The 24,749-nt window shown below is 36.6% G+C and overlaps 6 protein-coding genes across 8 annotated transcripts; 3 read left to right on the forward strand and 3 right to left on the reverse strand.

Annotated features, from left to right (window-relative positions):
• The first annotated feature begins 336 nt into the window (after positions 1-336).
• Positions 337-4,178, forward strand: LOC141835960 (transcription factor Pur-alpha 1-like). 2 transcript variants are annotated; one of them, XM_074723371.1, is made up of 5 exons: positions 337-806; positions 892-939; positions 3,139-3,282; positions 3,378-3,623; positions 3,696-4,178. In XM_074723371.1, the coding sequence occupies exons 1-5, from the start codon at positions 546-548 to the stop codon at positions 3,849-3,851; spliced, it is 855 nt and encodes a 284-aa protein (XP_074579472.1). In that variant the 5' UTR covers positions 337-545; the 3' UTR covers positions 3,852-4,178. The 2 variants fall into 2 exon arrangements, with proteins under 2 accessions (XP_074579472.1, XP_074579473.1); XM_074723372.1 differs by having other exon boundaries at positions 3,381-3,623.
• Positions 4,179-5,539: 1,361 nt separating this feature from the next.
• On the forward strand, positions 5,540-7,917 carry LOC141836583 (transmembrane emp24 domain-containing protein p24delta7-like). The gene is made up of 4 exons (XM_074724087.1): positions 5,540-5,753; positions 5,845-6,054; positions 7,361-7,437; positions 7,516-7,917. Exons 1-4 carry the CDS (start codon positions 5,553-5,555, stop codon positions 7,658-7,660), a joined length of 633 nt encoding a protein of 210 aa, XP_074580188.1. The 5' UTR covers positions 5,540-5,552; the 3' UTR covers positions 7,661-7,917.
• Positions 7,918-8,240: 323 nt separating this feature from the next.
• LOC141836416 (large ribosomal subunit protein uL16-like) lies at positions 8,241-9,825 on the reverse strand. Its single transcript, XM_074723904.1, has 4 exons — positions 9,727-9,825; positions 8,743-9,244; positions 8,569-8,650; positions 8,241-8,487 (listed from the first exon to the last, which is right to left on the reverse strand). The coding sequence occupies exons 1-4, from the start codon at positions 9,734-9,736 to the stop codon at positions 8,401-8,403; spliced, it is 681 nt and encodes a 226-aa protein (XP_074580005.1). The 5' UTR covers positions 9,737-9,825; the 3' UTR covers positions 8,241-8,400.
• A 3,730-nt stretch (positions 9,826-13,555) lies between these two features.
• Positions 13,556-14,741, forward strand: LOC141835702 (uncharacterized). The gene is made up of 4 exons (XM_074723077.1): positions 13,556-14,008; positions 14,116-14,181; positions 14,325-14,390; positions 14,614-14,741. The coding sequence occupies exons 1-4, from the start codon at positions 13,571-13,573 to the stop codon at positions 14,680-14,682; spliced, it is 639 nt and encodes a 212-aa protein (XP_074579178.1). The 5' UTR covers positions 13,556-13,570; the 3' UTR covers positions 14,683-14,741.
• Positions 14,742-15,336: 595 nt separating this feature from the next.
• On the reverse strand, positions 15,337-16,399 carry LOC141836253 (bZIP transcription factor 11-like). Of its 2 annotated transcripts, none has more exons than XM_074723692.1 (2): positions 16,064-16,388; positions 15,337-15,855 (listed from the first exon to the last, which is right to left on the reverse strand). In XM_074723692.1, exons 1-2 carry the CDS (start codon positions 16,148-16,150, stop codon positions 15,457-15,459), a joined length of 486 nt encoding a protein of 161 aa, XP_074579793.1. In that variant the 5' UTR covers positions 16,151-16,388; the 3' UTR covers positions 15,337-15,456. The 2 variants fall into 2 exon arrangements, 1 of the variants encoding a protein (XP_074579793.1); XR_012602443.1 differs by having other exon boundaries at positions 15,718-15,863; positions 16,064-16,399.
• A 3,864-nt stretch (positions 16,400-20,263) lies between these two features.
• LOC141835667 (putative serine/threonine-protein kinase PBL25) lies at positions 20,264-22,022 on the reverse strand. The gene is made up of 5 exons (XM_074723037.1): positions 21,887-22,022; positions 21,433-21,659; positions 21,157-21,346; positions 20,680-21,071; positions 20,264-20,599 (listed from the first exon to the last, which is right to left on the reverse strand). The coding sequence occupies exons 1-5, from the start codon at positions 22,020-22,022 to the stop codon at positions 20,264-20,266; spliced, it is 1,281 nt and encodes a 426-aa protein (XP_074579138.1).
• Between the last annotated feature and the right edge of the window lie 2,727 nt (positions 22,023-24,749).

The following is a 24,749-nucleotide window of genomic DNA, read 5'->3' on the forward strand; positions in this document are numbered from 1 at the left end:
GTTACTGAGTAGATTAAATATTTTCTTTACTAAGTAGCTATTGGGCAGTTAGATAAATTTTAAATTTTAAATCTTAAAACTTTTAATCCTAAATCTTAAATTTTAAATATTATTATATTAAAAATTTTTTTTATCAATTTAATTAAAATTATTTTAAATGGATAGAAATTATTTTAAAATAATTATAAAAATTACTAAAGTAATTATTATAATTCAATGGCCCTTCTAATTTCATTTTTTAGTCCAGCATTCTATTTTCTAATTCTATTTTTCTATTGGATCTGAACAGAATCCGAACCCGTTAAGAAAGGAGTTGTCCATGTTGGAATAGCGATTAGGTCAAAACCTTCTCGCTCCAAACGCCGAACCCGCTGCCTGTTCCGTCTTCTGATCCCTGATTCCTCCCTCGGCTTCTTTCCTTTCCGCATCGATTCCTTCCAAATTTAGGTTTTTTCCTCCATCCAACATGTCAACGCCTCGCGTGGTGGAGTTGATTTGATCGAATTTCGGAGCGGTTGCAATTGGGGGGCGGTGTTCGGGCGGCGATGGAGGGCGGAGCTGGCGGTGGCGGAGGCGACGTGGAGTTGGTCTCCAAGACGCTGCAGTTCGAGCACAAGCTCTTTTACTTCGATCTGAAGGAGAACCCAAGGGGAAGGTACTTGAAGATTTCTGAGAAGACGTCGGCCACTAGGTCGACAATCATCGTCCCCGTCGATGGCATCGTCTGGTTCCTCGAGTTATTTGGATACTACATCAACACTGACGAGCAGGACGCCTTCAGCAAGGAGCTCAAGCTCGATTCCAAGGTTTTGTCTTTCCTTTCTCCTCTTCGTTTTCGAAGGTTGGATTTGAATAATTTAACCGATGGCTATCTCGTTGTTCCTTGGGAAGGCATTCTATTTTGACATTGGCGAGAATAAAAGAGGCCGCTTTTTGAAGGTGCGTATGTGCCACCAAGTCTCTGACTTTATTTCGGTATCTATTTATCATGTTTGTAAAAGAAGGCGGAGCGGGTCATTTGACTTCCTGCGTTGACCTATTTGTATTTTTTGACGATTAGCAATGAGTGATCAAGCTTTGATTACTCTAAATTTGGTGCTTAATTGACTGGTTGGAGATTTTCATAAGTGACAAGTTTGGGCTGATAGATGGCTGAAGGTTAAGACCAATCGGCCTTCAAGTCTTTACTACTTATCAGTTTGATATGTGAGAAGGTTCATAAATTGAGCATGGGCCAGTGGGTTAGGTCAATTGGCAAAACTATTGTTTTGTGATATGAATATTTTAGTTTTTGGTCTTTCATGAATGGACATATTTATTGCCACATCATATGATAATTAATGTTCCTAACAAATGGAACAAAGATAACTGTGCTAATGATTGAGCTTTATAATTAATATGAACTAGGAGATGCTACTTTCTAATTAAAGAAAGCCAAAAAAAAGAGAATATAACTGATTATTTTGCATAAGTTGATGCAAAGAAACAATTTAAATGGAGAGTTAGGTTGTTTTTTTATAACAGGAATTGGATGATAAATAACCTTTGCTTATTTATAGAAAAAAGAGGGATCATCAATTTTACAAGGAGCAGATATGGCTGGGACCTTAGGTTCTTCTATCTGGATGAATGTTAGATAAAGTATTTACAAATTAAATCAGCACACGTATTGGCGACTGGTTTACAATGACCATTTAGCAATGTTTTTAAAAAAGTATAGTGTGAGGCCACATATTCAATCTGCCTATGTGTATGCTGCAAGCAACCATATTGCAGCATATATCATTTTTGTCTTGCATATGTGGTTGGCTTTAGTACTCAGGATAAAGTGTTGTATGCAGGCCATGGAGCCCATATGTGTATGCATGAGACTTCAAAAGTTGAAACATTTCAAACATTTTTGGTTGAATCAAATCAAATAAAAATTCAAATTATTACATGTGTTGGCTCCTTCCCAAATAATTAGAGCTTTTATGATGTTTTTTCTCCTCATAGATATTATTTGTTCTTGTGATTGTGAAACATTTTATTTACCTTTCATTTAGTAACCTTTAAATATTTAGTCACACTTTTTTTTGTACTAGTAAATTATATGCACATTATGTATTCATCAGCTACTCTACATTGTTGATTGAGATAGATTGTTGTACGACATGTTTTATGTTGTATGGTTGACATATATTTTTTAATACTGAATGATGCATTGTATAGATTGGTGAAACATATTTTATTGTATATATGGTTGATATTTTTCACTTATGTTAATGAATTATAATATATTTTAATCTACATGGCATGCCCCCATATGTGCAATATACAGTGGGTTAACCACGTGCCACTTGTATTGTGTTTTCAGAACTTATGATTGATTGTTGAGGTTAGTCAGTTAAGAATGTTCTTGGAGGAACTGGTTAATTTGTAACTTGAGTATTGGCTAAACTAGACTTGGTCTTGAACTCAATTGAATTTGTCTAATTGGAAATCAACACAGATGCATCCATGATTGATGGCATGACCTGATGGTAACACTTAAGTTGCTTCAGTGTTGATAAACTATTGAGTTAGCTTTTACATTATTGAATGACATTTTAGAAATTAATAAACTGTCCGTTGAGGGAACGAGAAAAAAAATGTCGCTTTTAAATATTTTAGTTTCTCCATGAAGTTAATTTTGGCATTTGGGAGTTTCTGTGTAATTTAATTTCCCGATGGATGTTTATATTAGTGAGTTCTTGGCTTTGAACTATGCTCATGTTACACAAACTTCACAATGGATCATCTTATTATAACTATTCGAATCTGGATTATTAAATATTGTGAACTAGCACAGTGGCATTTCATTAAAATTGCATACTCTTGTTTGTTATGCCAAGAGACAATACTCTTCGTCCCAGGTGAAATATCATTTCTAGTTATAAAGTCAGCCATCGAGCTGAGGTACCATATGTTGCTCTTGTTTGTCCTTTCACTTCAAGAAAAAAAAGGAAAAAACACATGTACCATTGAGCTTTTATTTATCATCTGTCATACTCATGATCAACCAGGAAAGATCATAAATGACAGTTAAAGTTCGCAATTTTAATGTTAAGACCATATTTTCATGATCTATTGAAACTGACAGAATTTATTGTTATATAGATATCAGAGTCATCTGTTAATAGGAACCGGAGTACAATCATTGTTCCCGCTGGAAGTTCGGGTGAAGAAGGATGGGCAGCCTTTAGGAATGTGTTACAAGACATACATGAAGAGGTCTCACGACTTTTCATGGTTGCAAACCAGGTGAAAGTTTGAACTACTGTGCCCGCTTCATGGAAGATATCCTCGAGTTTGCTAGTAATTTTTTTTTCTCGTTCTCCATCATTGCAACACTACAGCAGCAACATATGGAACCTCCTGAGCGACTCTCAGGTCTTTCAGATGATGTTGGTGCTGGATTCATATCAGGGCACAGCACTCACTCAGCATCTGGCTCCGAATTGAATGTTGAACGCCTGGTAGATATGCATGCACATGACGATATTGGAGGTATGGGGATGTCTAAAGTAATTAGGGTCGATCAGAAGAGGTTCTTCTTTGATTTGGGAAGCAACAATAGAGGCCATTTCTTGAGGATATCTGAGGTAACAATGAGGAACGAACTGATATCAATTCAAATTTTCACATGTATAAATCTAACTTCTTCCTCATTCCAGGTTACTGGAGCTGATCGCTCATCGATCATCCTCCCTCTCTCTGGTCTGAAGCAGTTCCATGAAATGGTAGGCCATTTCGTTGAGATAACAAAGGACAGACTCGAAGGAATGCCCGGTGGTGCAAATGTCCGGACACTGGAACCGTCACAGAGATGATCATGCTTGTTCAATTTGAATCTCTGGTGAACTTAGGCCTTGCTGTTTTTATATTCGATATGCTTTGTTATTGTTTTATGGCGAACAATAATCGTTTTCCATGTTCCGACGTGGAGGGATAGGCGGTGTGTAAAAGCTTTCTTAAGCCGAAGAATAATGTAGGTCGAGATTGTAGCATCTATGTCAGTCCGAGCAGCAAAACTGCTGTTTGCTAGTCAATAATCTCAATGCTTGGTGTTATTCCTACAAAACTCTTGCATCAGCTCTGTTTCTGCTTGCACTGCTTGTCATGGTTGTTGTTTAATCAGTGTCTTGAATCTCTTGGTATCGGCCGGCTTTGAGCTTTGTTTCGAGTGAATGAATGGTGCCGGAGCCGGCATACGATAGTTCTATTGCCAGATACCAAACAGTTTGTGATAGTTGAAGCAATGTTGTTCCAAAATGAGGTATTTCAGGCTTATGAAGTAATGAAAAGGTTCAACATTTGCTTGTTAACTTGATGCGTAAACTGAGGAGCTGTTGTGGCTCTCTTCCTCATCAAGCTGCTTGCTTTTATAGTTCTTTTTGAGATATTCTAATTATAGTAATTTTAGTTAAAATTATAATAACATTGAATTGAAATGAGAATGTTTTTAGGGATGAAATATCTTTTTAATATTTTTTCCCTCTTAATAAAAAAAATAAGGTTGCCTTTTTATTTTTACCCACATTGATTACAATAATCATCAAATTTTTTTGCACGAAATTAGGGTTGTAAAAGAGTAAAGTGGCATGCTTTGTGTTATTTAAGCTAGTTTGATAAGATAATCGAGTCTAAAATGAATATTAAAATAATTATTCAAATTTGATTTGATTTTTTTATGAATTTAAGTTTAGTTTAATTTGATTTATTTAGGTGTGATCAACTCAATTTATTTGATAATTTAAAATTTTTATATTTTTAGATTTATATGGTTATTTAGTAAATTTAGTATTATAAGTTTGTTTTTAGACTTATATGGTCGAGTCGATTCTCTTCTACAAAAAATGGAATCCGTCACCTTAGCGGTCTCACACGATCGGCCCCATGACCATTTGTGAGGAGGTCGAGTCGATTCTCGATTGACGTGGAATTAGTCGTCTCACTCTCTCATATAATGAGTCACTGTGCTAAAGCAAAATCTCTTATGATTTATCTCTCTTCCGTGAGACAGTATTGGAGGACCTCCGGATAAAAATATCACTTTTTACCATAATAAATTTTATTTATTTATATTATTTATGAATATTATTAACTAATAGTTCATAATCGTGATTCATAAACATTAACAAAATAAAATTTTTATTTTATTTATTTATTTTTATTTTATAAATTTTTATTATACATACGTATATTTGAATAACTAATGATGCTCAAAAGTTATTTTATTTTTTGAATTTACTTAATGAACGAAATATGAAGTTGGATCGTCCATCGCAGAATTAATCGATCGAATACATGATATAAAAAATAATAATAAAATAAATAAGTTTTTTTTAAATTAAAAAACCAAACTTATCATGAATATTTTATTTATTTACAAACCCTACGCAAAATATGTTTTGTAATGTTTTTATTACAACTTAAATTATACCACACGAAATATAATTTATATAATAATTGCTTCGCCGTTCTTCCTCACACCCACCATCGCCCCCAATGAGCTCTTCCTCAGGGCTCCAATGAGCTCTTCCTCAGGGCTCCTACTACCGTTGCTAGTTTTAGCAACCCTCTCTTTCTCTCCACCTTCGCAAGCGCTCGTTTTCCACCTCCCCTCCGGCCGCGTCAAATGCTTCTCCGAGGATCTCCGCGCCGGCGTCGTGTCCCTCGCCCGCTTCCGCGTCGCCGACGACCCTCCCTCCGCCCACAACGTCTCCGCTAGCGTAATCCCTGGTTCACTGATCTGTTTGAACTCGTTGAGAAAAGAATGTTTGATTTGGCGCCCTGGATCTGGATCGTCTGATTCGGTCGTAGGTGATGGATCCGAATGGGGAGACCTTCCGCCGTGCGGACGGAGTTGAAAAGGGGGAGTTCTCCTTCGTGGCGGAGGAGATCGGGAAGTATACGACCTGCTTCTGGTCCTCCCATTTCCAGCTCGAGGCTGTGCTGACGGTGGAATTCGACTGGAAGTCGGGGATTGCCGCCAAGGATTGGAACTCCATCGCCAAGAAAGGGAAGATCGATGTAAGCCGCCACTCTTACTTCTTTTTTCTTTGTACTGTATTTTGATTCTGAATTTGGGAATTTCAAATGCGACCATGGTTTGCCGGATCTAAACCTGTGAAGAGGTTTATTGATCAAGTTTAGTTCTAGTTTGTGCTGATGATATGGAGATTTGTTTGCTGAAGTTAGGGTTTTGATGAAGAACTAGTGAAAAAATATATTTATTCTTTTGCATGTTTAACCAAGTGTTCATTGCAAAAAAATGAGTAAAAATGGTGGTAATTAGACTAGGATGATGCACTTTGGGACAGATGGTAGCATACTGAAACTGTTATTCCTTGAAGCTTGTTGAAATTCTAAGTAGCATCATTGGTTGTGTTCTTAAAACATTGGTTGTCATTTGGCCATTGTCACATACACAGTCCTGCTATGCTGCCCGAGGCATTCCTACGCGTCTGTGCGCGACACTGAAACCTTGTTAAAGTCGCACGGCGGTCCGACTCGAGTTGGTTAGTGCGGTGTAGACTTGTTGAAGTGGGCGGAGGCACGGCTGATTTGGTTAGCGTGAAGCAAACTTGCTGAAGTGGACAAGGATCGAATTCGATGAAGCCGGCCACAATGCCGACGCCAACCGGTGCGTCGGTGACGGCGCGTCGATCGCGCCCGAGCCGGCGGCCGGCGGTGGTCGGACGGCGCGGCGACGACAGCGGCGGTGGATCGCGATGTCGCGCACGGTTTGCGTAAAGTAAAAAGCATAACATCATGGCACATACATATATGTTGATATTGGTCGCTAAACGTAGCATCTGCGGTAATTTGAATGTAATCTTTTAAATCTTGGAAATTCTGTTGAATGAGGTGTGATAAGAGAATTCAGAATCAAAATATGATTCTTAAAAAGATTACTAAACAGTTGGGAGTTCAAAGTTGAGACATTATGCCTGATTGTTGTTCATGTGACTAGAGAGTGTGGATTTAGAAAGTGACATGTTTTCCTCTAAACAAATTCAGTCAATCCAACAGTTGATAGGGATGAGATACCAACCTATTGAAAAATATTCATTTTAGTTTGTGGATCGCCAGCCTCATGAGAAATGAGCTTAACCATAAATATCTAGAATTTAGTAGGAATCGTATGAGTAGCTGAATGTTCAAGTTCAACTATATTAAAATCAATCTCTCTGTGCTATTCCATAAAGTTTCCACACCATGCATCTGCAGAGCTAGTGACTTTGAAGATCCATATTGCAATGTGATTGTGTGTTACTATAAGCTGGTCTTTAATCTAAATCCTGTAAATCATTTTGACTAGTTTGCCTCTGTCCAGGAGATGGAAATGGAGTTGAAAAAATTGGAGGATTCAATCAATTCAATACACGAGGAGATGGAATTCTTGAGAGATCGGTAGGTTTATATCCTAGTTAGTAAACTTGGTCCATTATCGTTATAATTTTATGTACCATTGAATTATTTTGGATCAAGGGAGGAGGAAGCTAGGAGTTTCAATGAAACAACAACAGCAAGAATGGGTTCTTTGAGTATTCTTTCATTCATTGTGTGCATGGGAGTAGCTGGCTTGCAGCTTTGGAATTTAAAGACTTTCTTTAAGAGACAAAAAATTCTATAGCAAGGTGATGAAATGCTATGCGACGATCTCGATATCTCAGGTATTATGAACTCAAACTTTCCTTACACCATTTGCTTGCCCTTATGTACTTTAAGCTTCTCAATCTCCCACTTTTTTCTATTCCATTGGATGTTAACTGTGCTTTGGAAGTCTTTAAGTTTTAATGTGATATCAGATCCTAAATGTAATAATAATAAAATGAGTACCAGAGCTCTAAGGATTTGCTTACTCTTGACCAAGGGATTCTGTATGCCAGCTCCTAGATGAGTTTGTGGTTCTTGCAGTGCCAGTAAAGACTATCTCTCAAGTCTCAATCTATAAATAGAACACATACTGGTTCTTTGTAAGGTATCATACTTCACTTACATCAACACACAATGAATCCTTGGTGCACTGTTACTTCAATCTGGTAACTTGTGCTTTGACACCAAATTGGAGCATAAGAGTGTCTAGAATTAAAATAAATAAATAAAAGTTTGAGTGTGTATGATCTGTTGATGCTTATTCTTTAGTCATTAGATAGATTCAGCTCATTGACTAACTTGTATAATCACCAAACGAGCAGGAAAAAAAATAAACATCAAGAAAACAATGCATCATGTCCTGAAAATTAAAATGCCAGATGATAGTAGTTATTACATGCCCAAAAGTAACACACTGTAAAGCAACTGGTAATGTCTGCAAAACTAAGTAGATCATAATAGAGAGGAAATATGGAGTCACCAAACATTGAAACATTCTTAAGAAGCTTCGGCTTCTGCGGCAGTAGACTGTAAGAATGCTCTTCCAGGTTGACGTTTGGAAAGTCGACCATGGCAGCCAAGCAACTACACAATCAAAAGACAACCATTTTAGATGAGGATAAACACCAATGAAAGTGAAAAACATGTCTTTATGATCGAAGATACCTTGGCGTTGACTCCGTCAGCTACGATTCTGTTCTCGCTCTTCCACTTCACATAATCGTTGCGACTAAACTTAGTGAATCCCCTGAAAATGTGTTCATAGTGTAGATTTAGCAGTGACTTATCTGAGGTGAAGAACAAGTGAATTCTCACATAAATTGATGATCTGATACTCACCACTTCCCGCTGACAATGATCTTCTGTCGACCGGGGAACTTGAACTTTGCCCGCCGCAGTGCTTCTTGGGCATTCTGGCTATTGTTATCCTTGCAACGAACAGAGAGAAGCACCTGGCCGATACTTACCCTAGCACATGTCCCTTGTGGCTTACCAAAGGCACCCCTCATACCAGTCTGGAGTCTATCGGCTCCGGCACAGGAAAGCATTTTGTTGATTCGCAGGACATGGAATGGGTGGACTCTCACTCGTAGGTGGAAAGCATCCTTCCCGGCAAACTTTGTCATGTACTTGTTGCATGCGATACGGGCAGCCTCCAGAGCTTCACTTGAAACATTTTCCTTTTCCCAGCTCACGAGATGAACACAGAAGGGGAACTCATCAACCCCTTTCTTCTTCATTCCAACGTCATAGATCCTAATCTTGGGATCAGGAACACCGCGGCAATAGCGCGATTTGGGATATGGTTTGTTCTTAATCTGACGATAACAACGCGCAGGTCCTGGATGAAGAACCACCATTCCAATTGTCATGCGAATCCAAGCAAATCAAAATTAGAATAGGCATAGGCGATCAACCTAACTTGAGAATAAGGGATGATCTTACAATTTATTAAACAAAATGTATGTCTACAATATCAGGGCAGCAAACTTCGATTTGGCTTTCAGATAAGCAATATCGACTCAAAATCATGAACAAACCCTAAAATGAATGTCGCCGGAAGCAATCGCACTAACTTGATCTTAGATCTACTTGATTCCATGGTGAGTAAGACGAGGAGTCGCCTGAAATCTATCAAATCTCACAGAAAAGAGGCGAAAAACAAAATCGGACCGGCCACTGAAGAGAGATCATGAACAAGCCTAGATTCATTCTCATAAAAAAAAAACGATTGAAGATTGACGCATCGATGGAACGACCATGACACAGCGGAGCGTACACAAACAAAGGCATCTGGAAAAGAGATGGAAACGAGAAACTTACGTCGGCCCATTGCTGCAGAGAAGACGAGGCAGGAGATCGACGCTGGAGACCAACGACTCAACGAGGGGACAATGGCGGCTCAGTAGGTTTATATCGTAGGAGAGTTGAAACCCTAGGGATTGATTTGGGCCGTGGGCTTTAAAAGTAGAGTACTTGACTTAATGGGCCATAAATGGAAGACGAGACTCTAAATGGACTGTAATCCTCGATTACTGCAATTTAGTATGGTATGACATGCCAACGTACTAATGCAAGGCAAGTCATAACGGGTTATTGGATCTGTTCCTTGGATATGTGGGTATTAATAATCCCCCTTCTAAATCAAGCTGAGAAGCAAAGTTAAATGAAGTTCGATTTAGAAAGAGTAGAGCGTCTAGATCATAGTTTGTAAAATTGCGATTTAAATCATAGGATCCTATGATCCGGAAGCACCAAATCAATCTTGAATTAATTGGGATCATTTTTTATGGCGGAATTGGAGCAGGATCACTGAGATCGTACAGGATCGGTGGAATCAATATGATCTTACGTTACAAATGATTCTACACATGACGGTCTCCTCATTGATGAGCAACGATGGCGAAGAGGACGTGCAAGCATGCGCGAGGAGGTGATATTGACGATTTGCAAAGGGGGGCGCACGAACTGACACATTGCTAGTTTCTCACGAAAGAGACTCAGGGAGGCCGTCTCTGACGAGTGGCGAAGATTGTTATCTGACTACTCTCAATGAAGAAGAGAGGAAGGTGTCGACCGATGGAGGTTGTTCTTCAACTGCTTGCGATGGGGAAGAGGGAAGGCGTTGATCGGTGGAGGTTGTTCTCCGATTGTTCACGATGGGAAAGAGGGAAAGACGTCAGTCGGTGGAGGTTGTTCTCCGACTGCTCGCCATGGGGAAAAGGGGAAGGCATTGGCCGATGGCCAATAACGGTGGCGACATGCGCGAGCGCGTAGGTGAGGGAGCAACGGTGACATGCGCGAGTGCACAAGTGAGCGGAGTAGGCAACAACAACGTTAATTTAAAAACTTTAGATTTTTAAATTGAAATCTTAGTTAATTGATTCAATTAACTCGTAACTTAAATAAAATAGTTTAAATAAGATTTCTCATCCTAATCAAATTATCTTATTAGAATATATATAAATTTATTTTAAATTTTATAAATAAATTATATTTATTTATTACATATATTATCAACGTATTATTATCATTAATATTATTATTTTTTATTTTATTTTATTTTATTTAAAAATTTTTAATAAATATTAAATTGATTTAATATTCAGAGATCAATTTGATCATCTTATCAAATCCTAAATTAAATTTTAAATAATTTATTAGAATTGGATCTGATCCTATCAAATAAGGAATACAATCTTTTGAAGTTGAAGAAAAATATCTAAATAACATGTTTTAACTTTTTAATAATCTATATATCTAACAATGATGAAATATTATTCTCTATCATTCCTCACCCGTATGATATGATCAATTACAAATATCTATGATTCTATAAAGGATTAAAAATTTCTTACTTATGTATCATTAGAAAATGCATTAACAATCTGATCAGGTAACCTAAATGGATTCTGCATTGAATTTGTTGGTGTAATCAACTTAGAGAGGTTTTGATGTTTATTTAATAATATGTTTAATGAAGTCTGATTAAGGTTGACTTAGTCAAGTGAAAAGTCTAGTCAGGTTAAATGAACCTTTATAGCGAGAAACCTTGGAGAAATGAACTCTAAACAAGAAGAAAATCCTAAGGTAGTGAATGTTAAGTGGGGAAAAGTCTTAGAGAAGTGAACGTCATGCAAAAGTGAACTTTAGATATTGAGAAAATCTTAGAGGAGTGAACTTCAAACAAAAATAAAATCCTAAGAGAGTGAACCTTAAATAATCAAAAGTCTTGGAAAATAAACTCTAAGTAAATGAACAAAAGTATTTGGATGACCAAAGTATATGTTGCTAACACTGTTTTGCTTTACTATTTTAATATATTGTGCTAACTTTGTATTGTAGAAAAGTCTTAGTAGAAGGCAATGAAGACGTGTCCCAGTTGGGACAATATTAGAGTTGGGACAATATTAAGTATTGATCCGATTGAAGAAACCAATAAAGGTATGAGTCGAGATTAGACAGTTTTAACTGTCAATTTGATTCATGAATAATTATCTATTTCTAACTCTATTTTGCAGGATCATTATTGTTGTTATTGTGTTAATTTTATTTTGCAGAAAAATAAAAATTTCAATTGATCGAATGGTTCGGTTGATCAAACATGGTGGTTTGGTTGATCGATCCGAGTAGATAGGCACAAATCTGATTTGGATCTAACAAAAAAGGAAATAAAGGTTCAGTTGACCGAAAACTAGGGTTCAGTTGACTGATCAAGAGGATCAATTTACCAGACAAGCAGATTATGCAAGATTGATTTTATCAGATCAGAGAAAGCAAAGAAAGATTAAGATCAGTTGTTTAGTCGACCGTTTAGTTGATTAATGAAGGAATCGAAAATTTAAGGTTTTCTATGATTCCAAATGTTAATGAATTTTTTTTCAAGATTACTCTTAGATTTTAAAATTGAATTAATTGAAATGTATCATGAAATCTAATTAAAACTGAGTTAATTAATTTAATAAATTTTAATTTAAATATTTATAAATTTAAAAGAGATAATTTATTTTAAATTTTAAAAAATAAAATTAGTGAATTATATTTATTAATTTAATAAATTATTTTAACAAATTATGCTATTAAAATATATATAAATTTATTTTAAATTTTAAAAATAAAATTGATTAATTATATTTATTAATTTAAAGAATTATTTTATAAAATAATTATTTTAATAAATTATTTTATTAAAATAAAATTAATAAATTATATTTATTTAATTTAACAGATTAATTTATTAAAATAATCATTTTAATAAATTATTTCATTAAAATATAGTTAAATTTATTTTAAATTTTAAAAAATTAAATTAATGAGTTATATTTATAATTTAATGAATTATTTTATTAAAATAAAATTAATGAATTATATTTATTAATTTAATAAATTATTTTATTAAAATATATATATATTTATTTTAAATTTTAAAAAATAAAATTAATGAATTATATTTATTAATTTAAGAAATTATTTTAATAAAATAATTATTTTAATAAATTGTTTTATTAAAAATATATAAATTTTATTTTAAATTTTAAAATTTATAAATAAATTATATTTATTTATTTTATATATTATCAATTTATTATTATTTTTAATTTATTTTATTTTATTTAAATTAAAGATAATATAGTAAATATTAAATTGGTTATGTTTTATTTCTTTAAATGAATATGTTAAATTAAAAAATATTAGATTATATTTTATATTTCATAATCTTAGTTATGTGATTATTTAATAATTATATAACTAAGATTATATATAATATCTTGAATAAACACACTAATATTGTAATAAGACCTACTTTGCACGGAGAAGTATCCTCCAATCTCTAATTAATCCACGTTAGATCTGAACCGTTTGTTGACGTGATCATGTCATAAATAAATAAATTATAAGGAGCTAAATGAAATTTTCACGAACTCGGGTCATGATTTCAGAACCGAGGCGAACCCAACCCGACCCAATTCGTACCGACCTACACTTTTAACCCCACTCGATTGGCCGAACGGAGTGGGTCCACGATCGATTGAATGGAAGGTAAGCCAGTGGGTAATCGAGATACACTAAAATAAGCCGACGAGACCCCATATAGCACTAACCGTTGCCTCTCTCGCCATTCGAATTCAAATCCCCAATTTCCCATCAGACGCTCCCCTCCGCGGCCATGGACTCGCCGACAGACGCGCCTCCGCCGCACCGCCACCGCCGGAAGCCTCTCCAGATAAAGGACGTCAATGTCTCATCAGAGGACGCTCTCAAATCGAAGCCCAAGCCGATCTCCATTCGCATCCAGCGGCCGATGGGTCTAAGCTTCGGGAAGGAGAACCACTACTGCCCGATCTCGCCCCCGAAAGCGGATGCGGAGCTGGAGTACGAGATCGCTCCGCGGGATCCGTCTCTGGCCGAGGAGCTTGCGTCAGTCCGGAAGAGGAGGGAGAGGCTGCGGGAGGAGAGGGAGAAGACGGAGAAGGAGCTGCGGGAGAAGGATCGGATGATGGAGAGGTGGGCCATGGATTTGGAGAAGCGAGCGGAGGAGCAGAGGAACATGGAGCTGGAACTCCGGTTGTTGATCAAACTTCAGGACTTGAGATCTTCTTCCTCTGTGAGGATCGCCTTCTCATTTTTTCCTTTTTTCCGGTTTAGATCAAAAGTTATGTTTTTCTCGATCAGCTCTGAGCTGTTCTCCTTGGCGAAAATTTACGGTTGCAGGTCCTGTCACCAGTTCAATCTCTACGAGAAAAAGAACAAAAGAAGAACATGGAGGTGCAGTCGCAGGTATAGTAGCCCAATTGAAGTTTACGCAGTATTTTTTATATGTTCAGTTGATGCGAAAGAGCTAGAATCAATCTAGAGAGTGGACTCAAATTTATAGTCTAAATGGCCTATTCCATCTAAATGCATGTTCTGATGTATTGCAGATGTCATCGCCGGTTCAATCTCTGAGAGAGAAGGAACGTCTGAAGTGTGTCGAGCTACAGCTGCAGGTATCAAACCCTTGCCAAAAACTAGATGATCATTATAATCTTGCTTTGAGGGATGAACAAACATATTATTGGGCATAATTCTCTAAGATTACCAGCTTTTTAAAATCTTCTATTTATCCTATTGTCCATCCTCACACATAAACTAGCCCATGGGCTCATAAATATGCAAATAATTAGAAACATAACAAATGACAGACGCCTAAAATTTCCTCTCATTATGCAGGCACCACATGATGACGAAGAAATTAGTGAAGCCAGTGAACAATCCTCAGATGGAAAGGGCGTAAAATAGTAATTTTTCTTCTCCTAGTAAGCAAGTCTTATGTTATGTGTAACTGGTATTTTCCAATCTATGGGCAAATTCCTTATTTGCAATTGGAGCACTCTCTTCGAAAGTGTACTTTTAAAAAAAGATTTTGAATTAAATATTTTTGGTGTATTTTTTCATTTGTTCTTATAAAATTAAGTGTTAACTTCTCTGGTCTATCTCTTTTCTTTGGGTGAGTGAATGAAGCATATCTTTGATAAAAGAATTGCAGTTCCAGAAAAACAATTAATAGCAAACTAGCAATTGATATTGAGCTCAGTGGAACATTTATTTCTGAGAGAGATGTGCATGCATTATGATAATTAAAGTCTCACTCCGATTGCCTACAATGATATCTTCTATGAACTTACCAAATATATTGTCATATATTGTCATTTTTGTCTGCATAATTTGCATCAAGCAACTCTTCTAGTGCACTCTATTTCTTTAACCAAACAATTGTAGATATTTTCGTCAAATCTCATTCTAGTAATACATTTGAAGATCTACGTTGCTCACGATCTACAACTCAAACTCAAGCCTGTTTCAAGATAACCATCTTGAATTCATAGGATATTAGATAGTAGGGTGTGAATTAGTCATATACTCTGTATGATTTAACTGTATCATGGGTCATAATTAATCAATAAATCCCAAGCTCCCAATAAACATAGCAAATTAGTAGCCATACACTTGGCATAAACCAGGTTCCCTCCTAGCTAGAAACTTACATGAACTCCATTATTAACTTATTATATCTCAATAGTAAAGCATGTTTTCTGCTGAAGCTATGATAAGCTGACTTATGTATCCCATATTGGATGAACTTGTGAAGCTATGCATGAGGTGAGGTCGATCACACAAGGCCATGTTGCCGCTGAAGCTGTTACTTGTTATGTCGTGTGACATCTCACTGAAATACTGAAGTTCACTGCTGAGCTTCATCATCTGAGCCTTGAGAATGGAATTCTCAGCCTCCAAAGCAGAGTAGCGTCGTGTGGTGATGCTCAAGACTGTTAAGATTTGGCTGTTCTCCTTCTTCAGTTGGTTCACTTCTGCAATCAGATCGGACAGTTTCTTCTGCTTGCGCATCCGGGATCGCCTTGCTGATTCTCGATTCGATAACATTCGCTTCCGTTTCTTCCTGTCCATCACTGCCTGCAGAACTGGTTCGGAACCGGAGTTATGGAGTAGGGAGGAGCCAGATGAAGTGCCACAAGCCATCAAAAGTTGGTGTTTTATAACAAACAAGATACTTATATTTCAGAGGAATTACAGCTGAATTTTGTAGATAGTTATTATAGTAGAAAACCAGGAGTTGTATGCAAAGATGTACAAGCTCCAGTAGTCAATTCTTAGCACAAACCTCTTGGAAAACATAGAACCAGTAAAGGAAGGCCACAGAGAAGGATTGTGCAAGATTGGTCATGCGCTGTAGAGTATCAGTTATCATAAACAAAACAGGAGATTTTTTACTTCTGGGAGGAACAATCAGGAAGAAACATCAAGAGGTAGATCTCAACCGAAAATCTCCAGACTTCCCTTATTGAGCTTCAAATTTGGGTTTTGTTTCTGGATTTCAGTTAAGGATTTGCGACACAGTGAGGTAGGAAGTAAGAACTTGAAGCAGAATAAAACCTCAAGAGAACTAAGCAAGAGAAGAGGAAGGGGAGGGGAAAGGGAATTGTAACATAGACAACGAGAGTATTTATAGAACAAAATGGGAGCTAACAAGGAGAGAGACAAATAGTGTTGGCTTGCTGTGAGCGGTTGTTCTCTCCTCTTCTACCAGCCTCTCCTTTTTCTTAGATTTTTTTTTAGAAAAGAGATAAAGTAATGGAATCAAACCACTGCATTTGTCAACTGTTAGCTGCTCAGTTAAAGATGTTACTTGCCTAGCACAAGATAAAAGCATTCCAATATGCTTCACGGTAAGCCATCAATTTTAAAAGAATCCAAGAACAGGTTCACTCACTCAACAATGCCATATAAAAAGATTTGCAAGGATAAAGTAGTCCTGGATCAAGCTTTTGTTGGATGGCTTAGGTTGTTTCACTTTGCACCACTAAATAAAATATTCTCTAATGTCCTTGATTTATTAATTAGGTGGACACTAAAGTGGTGTTAGGTTTATTGTCAATTTAAGTGCCCATTCCATTAGCTCTTTTAAATCTTGACAGTTGTGCAGTGTGTTGTAGCCTATGGACCATTTGGCATTGAAACAAGTCCTTGTATCATCAATGGATTCTCTTTACATTTGTCCGAAGGTTTTCCCTTACATCTCACCATGATTTTTTTTTTTCTGTCTTCCTAATTCTTTGTTCAAGCAAAGCAATTATCTTATGATACTTATCATTCTCAGATTGGATTACAGGCCTCATCATCATCTGATTACTAGCCAATGAGTAGACTCATGAAGGATTTATTGCTGTGTTAAGGTATACTCTATATCAGATCGACAAGTTTTAATGATGATTGTGTTGTTGAAGATATGAACATCATGAGGCATTAAAAAAATGGATAGGAACCAAATGTTTCGCCAATGGTATGAACTACTAAGCTCTTTTGTCAACATGTAGATCATGTTGAAACGCAACTAAACCCAGATAGGTGCCTCTGCATTAATGTAGCATTTGGAAGTTTCTGCATCACCACACATTGATTCGTCCCTTGTCCTTCTCTTGCACTTCAATGCACGAATTAACCGCGATGTGGAATGAGAAAGCAATATCCTTTCTACAATTCTACTGAAGTGGGGCCAAAATTAAGGAGGCTTGTAAATCGTTTAAATTGGTATCTTCGTGGACTAAAACACTGCTTACTTACAGAATAAGACCTGCTAGTAGAGTAGTTAATCCGTCAAAAATCTATTATCTGATTGAGCAGGGTGGGGTAAGAAATCTCCAATTCAATCTAACTCATGAGTCAGTCCACAAGTTTGTCCCTGGGGCATAACTGAGTTAGTTACGACGGAGCAGAGTTGCAGAAGTAGACAAGCGTTTGAATCTCGGCGAAGCTGAGATAATGTCCTTCGTCAACTGCAGCTTCTCGATTTACCTTCTTACAGATGGTCGTGGAACCGACCGTGTGGGATTGCTGGGATGACGAATTCCACCTTTTGTAGAAAAAATAAGTCAGTCCACGAGTCCATTAGAGTTGCGGATTAGATGGGTCAGTTCACGATCCCATTAATTTTCCATTTTAATTAGACGAATCAACCCAAACCCATCACGGATCAATCCGCCTTGACTTGCCACCCTCATGTACTTTCCCATTTAAATTCATTTTTAAATAGATTGATAAAATTTCAATCCAACTGACTTAAATTATTTGATGGGATAGATCAACCCCACCGATTTAATCCAAATTGATAATTCTATCAATTAGTAATGACACGTGCCACTCGCTTTCAAGTTGTGGGCTTTGGCGAGGTGACAAAAGTGACTACTTCAATATTAAATTGTTACTTGGGCTGGATGAACCGACTAGTGGTTGCTCAGGTTGATCAAGTAGGGTAGATAGCGAGTTGGGTATGCCCGTTGGGGTAACTCGAGTTTGATCGGATGTATAGATTGGGCCTAGTTAGACGAAATGACTTGAATAGTTGGATCAACCAATTGAGTGTGTCAAATAGACAAGAAAAAATAGAGGCACTCAGTATGTTAATGACAACTACATACGATAATAAAATGTACACTTCTAGAAGGGAGTATTCTGTTACTTGAATTAGAAAAATAAATTTAATGTTTGATAGAATATAAGTTATTTATATTCGTTCAATATTTTAAAAAATATATAAAATAAATAATAAGTAAGTTTGATTTAGGGATGGATATCTAAAAATTAGAAATGGATTGAGTTGATCTTTAATTGGTCAAATCCGTCGTAGAAGAAGAGGTTCGAGTTCATTTTATATGAGCACATTACTATCTCGTTTTTTTTATATTTCTCTGAATTTTAAATGTTTATTGAATTGATTTTTTCATTATTTATGAAAAAAATGCTAAGGTAAATTATTTTCAGGATTTGTTTTTCATTATTTGTGAAATTGTTAAGTTGGTTCCCGTGGATAAGATTTGATTATAGTTGTATTTATGAAATGATTAAATTAACTTATCAATAATGATATTTAATCGGTAGATGTTGAAACTTTGCCACCTAAAATTAATTTACCGGTAATTAATTGTTAAACCGAATCATCTCTGACCCAACATTTTCCAACGATCTATAGAAACTTTCCAAATGTGTCCATTTTTGAGTGTCATCTCTACGTTTTACGTACTTTCGACGATTCAATCAAATTTGATATATTGTGTGACTCGTCCGCGATAAAAGATTTTGGACGTCCAAAATAATAATAATGTCATTATTTTTTTATTTTTGTTTATTTTTTAGATTTATCATTAAATTATTTAAGATGTTTTCTTTTAAAGATTTAAAGTTTGAATTATAGTATTAAGTAAAAAAATTTAAATAAAAAATAATAATTGCTCACGGAGGTGTATCTCGGATTATTATCTCACACTTCTTATCTGACACATCTTGTAAGCAATCTTAAATGGTTTAACTATAAATCAAAATAATAAGTAATTTATTAAAAAATTTAAAAATAACACTATTACTGTTTCAGCCCCGAAACACGTCCAAGCACCCTAATTCTTCTGTCGCAAATGAGTTGCACATTATGTTCGACTAAATCTTTAGAATGACGCGATTGGTGCCACGGAGATTTTTCATCGATCGTCAGGATAAATTCAATAATGTGTAATTATCTTCCTAAGTGGCCAACATCTCAAGTTTATCATCCCGCTAAAGGAAAATATCTATAACACATCGCAGCTAATACGGTTAAACAAGTCAACTCATAGCTGGGCGGATCAATTCATCAAAAAATTTATCATATTAGGAGAGGCCAGGGGCAGGATGTGTCAACCTGCCATCTTGGTGAGGTAGGAAATCTCCAGAATAGGTAATATTCAGGAGGCTGAGGAAGTTGAATTAGTTTTATTAAATGACACAGCAGTCATTTTATCGAGTTGACAATCTTGACAATAATATTTCCTTCAAGAAACATGACTGAGTTAATCATTGGAGCTAAACTTTCCTTATAGATGAATTTGAGGCATGATTTAATCATCCATGACACAAGTGAGAGTGGATGCAATAATCCTCTTCATTTTTTGTTTCTGCAACTCAACACCAGAGATATTAAATCTTACAAGGTGTTCGAGCTTTGATATCATTTAAAAACATAGTATTGTAAAAATTTTGGATTCCTTTTGCAGTTGAGCAACAAGGTTTGTACATGACCTATCTTACAGTGAAGTTACAAGAATAGTTCATCAAGAATTTGAACAGATCAATTGTTGTTGATTCGACAAGTGAAAAACATCAACCCCTACTTAGCTATTCTGCTTGATCTTCATTTGCTACTGCTATTGATTGCCAAACCTTGTTGAATTCTTCTATTTTGCTTGGTCTTCAAGCATCTTTACATGAAGCTCGATAGTGAGTCCACCACCACCAGAAGAAGCAACAAAGAAGAAAAAATTGAACTGAACTGAACTTAAACTTCGGCCTTGAATGCAGATCCCCATTCCATGGCCTCTGCAACAGCACGTTCACGGTTTGCATCTCGTTTGTTACAAAGCTCTCTTTCACCTGGTTGCTTAGTATTTGACTGATGAGGCTGGCAGGGCGCATCGACAGATGGTGTCGCAGCCGAAAGATGGCACAAGGCCACAACAACATCGCTCATGAATGGCCGAGCCGCAGCCTCCTCTTGCACGCACATCGCAGCCACCGCAATGGCTTGGTTCAGGTCTCTCTCAGGGTAGTCCTCTCCGAGCAGTGGGTCAGCAAGCTTGCAGTACTTCCTTTGATCCTTGAATATCGGTTGTGCCTGTACAAGCCAAAACCATGCATGTCAAACAGCAGCATCTGAATCAACAAGGTGCATTGGTTCCTCTACATGAACCATACCCAAGCCACCAGATTCTGTTCATCCATCGGCTTAGTGGTGTCGAGGGCTCTTCTCCCGGTAACTAGCTCCAGCAATACTACTCCGAAACTGTAAACATCTGACTTCAAGGTGAGTTCGCCGGAGCTAGCATACTCTGGTGCACAATACCCATATGTGCCCATTATCCTCGAGGGGCCATTAAATTGATCTCCGACAGGGCCAAGCTTGGCGAGTCCAAAGTCTGATAGCTTTGCGTTGCAATTTTCGTCGAGCAAAATGTTGGACGACTTTAAATCGCGGAAGATGATCGGGGGGTTAGCTTTCTCATGGAGGTACTCCAAACCTTTGGCAGCACCAACAGCTATCTTTATTCTACTGTACCAGGTTAGTGGCTTCTCATCTGGACCAATCTCTGCAAATTTAGTTCAAAATTTGGCAACTAAGGACTAAAAGTTGTATCAGTAAAGAATTAAGATGGCTGTGGCGGATAGAATTACCAAACAGATGATCTTCCACTGAGCCAAGAGGCATGTACTCATAGACCAAGAGCCTCTGAGTTCCATCTGCACAGTAGCCAATTAGGCTGACCAGGTTTTGATGGTGGAGGAGGCTGAGCATCAAAACCTCGACATAAAACTCTTCATTGCCTTGAGATCCACTTCTGTCCAGTTGCTTGACAGCCACAAGCTGATGCAAATGTAGAAAGATGATTTCCACATTGCATGATACGACCTCACTCAGACAATTCATGGCAAAATTGGAAGAGGAATTACCTGACCACCATCCCCAAGGGTACCCTTGTAAACTCTTCCGAACCCGCCTTCGCCGAGAAGGTTATCGGGGCGGAAATTCTTAGTTGCTGATGCTAGCTCACGAAATGTGTATGTTTGGGCAGCAATACCTCCATTGTTAGCTGCTTTAGGTGTTGAAGCATTGGTGACTTCTTCTTGTGTTGCTATTTCAGGTGAGGCAGATGGTGCAGCACTCTGTGTTTGAACTTCTGCAAAAAGCAATTTTTTTTGTTATACATTCTTTCTTCTTCTTCTTCGTGTATGATATGGAGGAGAAACACAAATTTATGCAACCAACAAATCCTCTAATCATAGAAATGTTCTTGTTCTGATTTACAGGCACATGCTGATGGTTGCAATTTTTTAGTTAAGAACATTTGTAATTCAATTTGAATCAGCAGAATCGCGAAGTTCTATCTACACTTGGAACGCTGACCTGGTGTTTTGTGGAACTCGCTGCCTCTGCTACGAGGCGATGGTGATTCTGCAGCAGGCGGCCGTACTATTCTTTGTTGATTAAATTTTCCTGATCCCCTTTTCTCCGGGGATGAGAAACACGAGAAGCACCCCATCTCTACTATGGCGGAGGAGAAAACAACCTGCTGATCGATGTAAAATTTTCCGATTCAAACCATCGGGATCCAATGAATCAGAGTTTATCTGCAGCAAAGAAAGAAAACGCTGAAGAAAAGTTCAGCGATTCCAAATGAATTAAACAAAGTGGCAGAGACCTAAAAGACGCCATGTCTCGCGAGGGACGAACAAAAGAGGAGCAATTTGGTGGCTGTGGATGGAGGAGCCAAAGGCGGTGCGGTGCCTCATTTTCCTGGTTGGGGAGTGGATTTGAGCTCCGGAAACGGCGGGCGGCGAATCGAGGAGAAGAGAGGTGCATCTGATCTCGCGGGCGATCTGGCGGCGGCGAAGCGCGAGTTGGAGAAGGTGGCGGATCTGCCGGGAAAGCGATGCGATTGTGGCGCGCCTCGCGAATTTCCTTGACGATGATAAAAAGCATTTTAGTTTAGATTTTTTTTTGCCACTTTTTTTTAATATGAAAATTTTCTATTTTCGTTCTAAATATTTTTTTATAGTAGTCATTTTCTTTTGTAAAAAGTTAATACTCAACTTATAAATAATTACATTTCACTCACAATATAATTTAATATCACATGAGTTTTTAATATAATTTTACATCATATATTGTGATTGAGTGCTTATGTAATATAGTAAAAATATTAAAATTTGATCAATGAAACTTTTTTTTAGTAATGAAGGTAATAAGCTTTTAATCTAGTGCAATAATCTTCAAGTTTCGATATTTGATAATATGTATTAGTCGGGTTAAAATTGATCAAGTAATTTGGTCAGAGTTGATCAAGTAATTTAGTCAAGGTTGATCAAGGGTTAATCTAAAAAGGTCAAAGTTGATCAAATATTTAGAAATAAGTTGGTAAAAGTTCAAGCAAATCAATAGCGATTGAATATTTGATAATTGAATAGAATTTCTTGTAGGTCAAGATTGACCTAGGCAAAGTGAGAAGTACACAGGTCAAAGGAGACCTAGGTAAAGTAAGAAATCCTGATAGCTAGATCAAGATTAACTTAGGCAAAGTGAAAAGTTTTAACAGGTCAATGTTGAACCTAGGCAAAGGTAAGAAGTCCTGATAGGTTAATAGTAACCTAAGCAATAAGAAAGTCTTGAAGGAGTGAACTCCAAACAAATGAAAAGTTCTGATAAATTAAGTAGACTAAGTACAAGGAAAGATAGTAAGTCAAGTAGACCATATACTATGCATAACATATCTTTGTAGATTAATCTTGTATTGTAGAAAGTTGGATTGGACTACACGAAGGATCTAGGCGACTAAAAGTGATCTGGACAACTCGAAGGTCCTAACAACCAAAAGGCTTCCGGATGACTCAAAGGTCAAATTAGAGTTCCGAGTAAGGCGGTCAATGGATCGGAGTTGACCAAACTTCAAACAACTAGATATGTTTCAAGTAATCAAAAGTTGTCAAGTCAGTAAGATTCAAAGTTTGTGAGGATCAAATCGGCAATTGAGTCAATAAGGGTCTTCGAAAAGCTTCCAGATGACCAAATTAAATAGGTGTTATGTGAGTAGGTCAAGAGAATGCTATAAAAGGAGGGCAGGCATTCAGGGACAATAACATTGAGATTCTTATTCTATGCTCTCAAAATCCAAATTACTCGTGTGATCCAAGAGGTTTCAAGAATAATGCAGTCGCAATTCAGGACTTCCAGAGAAGATCTACGTCTTAATAACTTTTATTGATAATATTTTTTTATCATTACTATTTGTATTATTGCACCATTGTTGAAAAATAAAAAAGTATAGTTTCACATTCTATGCATAATCTATGAAATTTCTCCACCATTAAAAGGTGCTCAGAATTTATAAAAATAGTATTAATTTATAGACAAGAACGATATGAAAAGGGATTGAATGTTATTCACGCCTTCCTCCTTCGTCCGATCCTAAAAGACAGCCTTCCTCTTAATTTATACATTCGTTAAATTCAAAAAAAAAGTTGATCTATTCGACTTTAACAATATTGGCATTTAATTTTAAGCTATATTGAGTTCTTTCTTGGGCTTTAAATTAAGCAACATTGTAACTTAATTTGTCTTTTTTATGATAATCCATTTAGTTCTTACGATACAATTAATTTTAGAGGTAATTAATTGGTCTTATAAAAATTTTCTATCAGCCATTAAAATAAATTGAAAAATGTAAATAAATCTTGATGGAGGATCTAATGTTATGAGTTTTTTAAACTACTCAAGTGTAATGTGTCATGGATGATATTTGAACTCTTACCATCGCAGCATAACCTCCAGGGCTTAAATTTTCAATCTTAATTTAATCAATGGATTATGATAAGATATTGATATTATATTGCGTCATTCATTTCAAACAATCTTAATAATTAAAAAACACAACACAACATTACATTATTATTACACGAGTGGAGAATTGCACATGAAAATATTAATAAGAATTACACTACTGTAAAATCTTCCATTTTGCTGTCTCTGGAACTCTGAACCTCTTCCTTGCATGTTACTGAAGCCCATGCCTTGTCCCCCAAAGGCCAAAACTAGCTGCAGTGACTTGAGACTGCATGCATGGCACTGCAACCAATGATTTCCATAGTCCACAGCAACTACGTATCTATATAATAATTTCTTTCAATTAATTAATTACTATTGATTTTTCTCTAAAACATTCATCTATATTCTATGCATAAGTTCTTGTTTGTTTGAGTAATATACTTGAGAA

This window comes from Curcuma longa, chromosome 10, assembly GCF_044706935.1.
Source record: "Curcuma longa cultivar G26 ecotype Majalengka, Jawa Barat chromosome 10, ITB_CL_G26_1.1, whole genome shotgun sequence".
Lineage (NCBI taxonomy): Eukaryota > Viridiplantae > Streptophyta > Magnoliopsida > Zingiberales > Zingiberaceae > Curcuma > Curcuma longa.

Coding starts and splice junctions, on each gene's coding strand:
- LOC141835667 (XM_074723037.1), bottom strand. CDS start 22,022: ATGGGGTGCTTCTCGTGTTTCTCATCCCCGGAGAAAAGGGGATCAGGA. Junction 21,660..21,886: donor CGAGTTCCACAAAACACCAG/GTCAGCGTTCCA, acceptor TGCTTTTTGCAG/AAGTTCAAACACAGAGTGCT. Junction 20,600..20,679: donor AACAGAATCTGGTGGCTTGG/GTATGGTTCATG, acceptor TGGCTTGTACAG/GCACAACCGATATTCAAGGA.
- LOC141836416 (XM_074723904.1), bottom strand. Junction 8,651..8,742: donor ATCATTGTCAGCGGGAAGTG/GTGAGTATCAGA, acceptor ACACATTTTCAG/GGGATTCACTAAGTTTAGTC. Junction 8,488..8,568: donor CTGACGGAGTCAACGCCAAG/GTATCTTCGATC, acceptor TTGATTGTGTAG/TTGCTTGGCTGCCATGGTCG.
- LOC141836583 (XM_074724087.1), top strand. CDS start 5,553: ATGAGCTCTTCCTCAGGGCTCCTACTACCGTTGCTAGTTTTAGCAACC. Junction 6,055..7,360: donor CCAAGAAAGGGAAGATCGAT/GTAAGCCGCCAC, acceptor GCCTCTGTCCAG/GAGATGGAAATGGAGTTGAA. Junction 7,438..7,515: donor ATGGAATTCTTGAGAGATCG/GTAGGTTTATAT, acceptor TTTTGGATCAAG/GGAGGAGGAAGCTAGGAGTT.
- LOC141836253 (XM_074723692.1), bottom strand. CDS start 16,150: ATGATAACTGATACTCTACAGCGCATGACCAATCTTGCACAATCCTTC. Junction 15,856..16,063: donor GGTTCTATGTTTTCCAAGAG/GTTTGTGCTAAG, acceptor CCAGTTCTGCAG/GCAGTGATGGACAGGAAGAA.
- LOC141835702 (XM_074723077.1), top strand. CDS start 13,571: ATGGACTCGCCGACAGACGCGCCTCCGCCGCACCGCCACCGCCGGAAG. Junction 14,009..14,115: donor ACTTGAGATCTTCTTCCTCT/GTGAGGATCGCC, acceptor TTACGGTTGCAG/GTCCTGTCACCAGTTCAATC. Junction 14,391..14,613: donor GTGTCGAGCTACAGCTGCAG/GTATCAAACCCT, acceptor CTCATTATGCAG/GCACCACATGATGACGAAGA.
- LOC141835960 (XM_074723371.1), top strand. CDS start 546: ATGGAGGGCGGAGCTGGCGGTGGCGGAGGCGACGTGGAGTTGGTCTCC. Junction 940..3,138: donor AAAGAGGCCGCTTTTTGAAG/GTGCGTATGTGC, acceptor ATTGTTATATAG/ATATCAGAGTCATCTGTTAA. Junction 3,283..3,377: donor TTTTCATGGTTGCAAACCAG/GTGAAAGTTTGA, acceptor GCAACACTACAG/CAGCAACATATGGAACCTCC.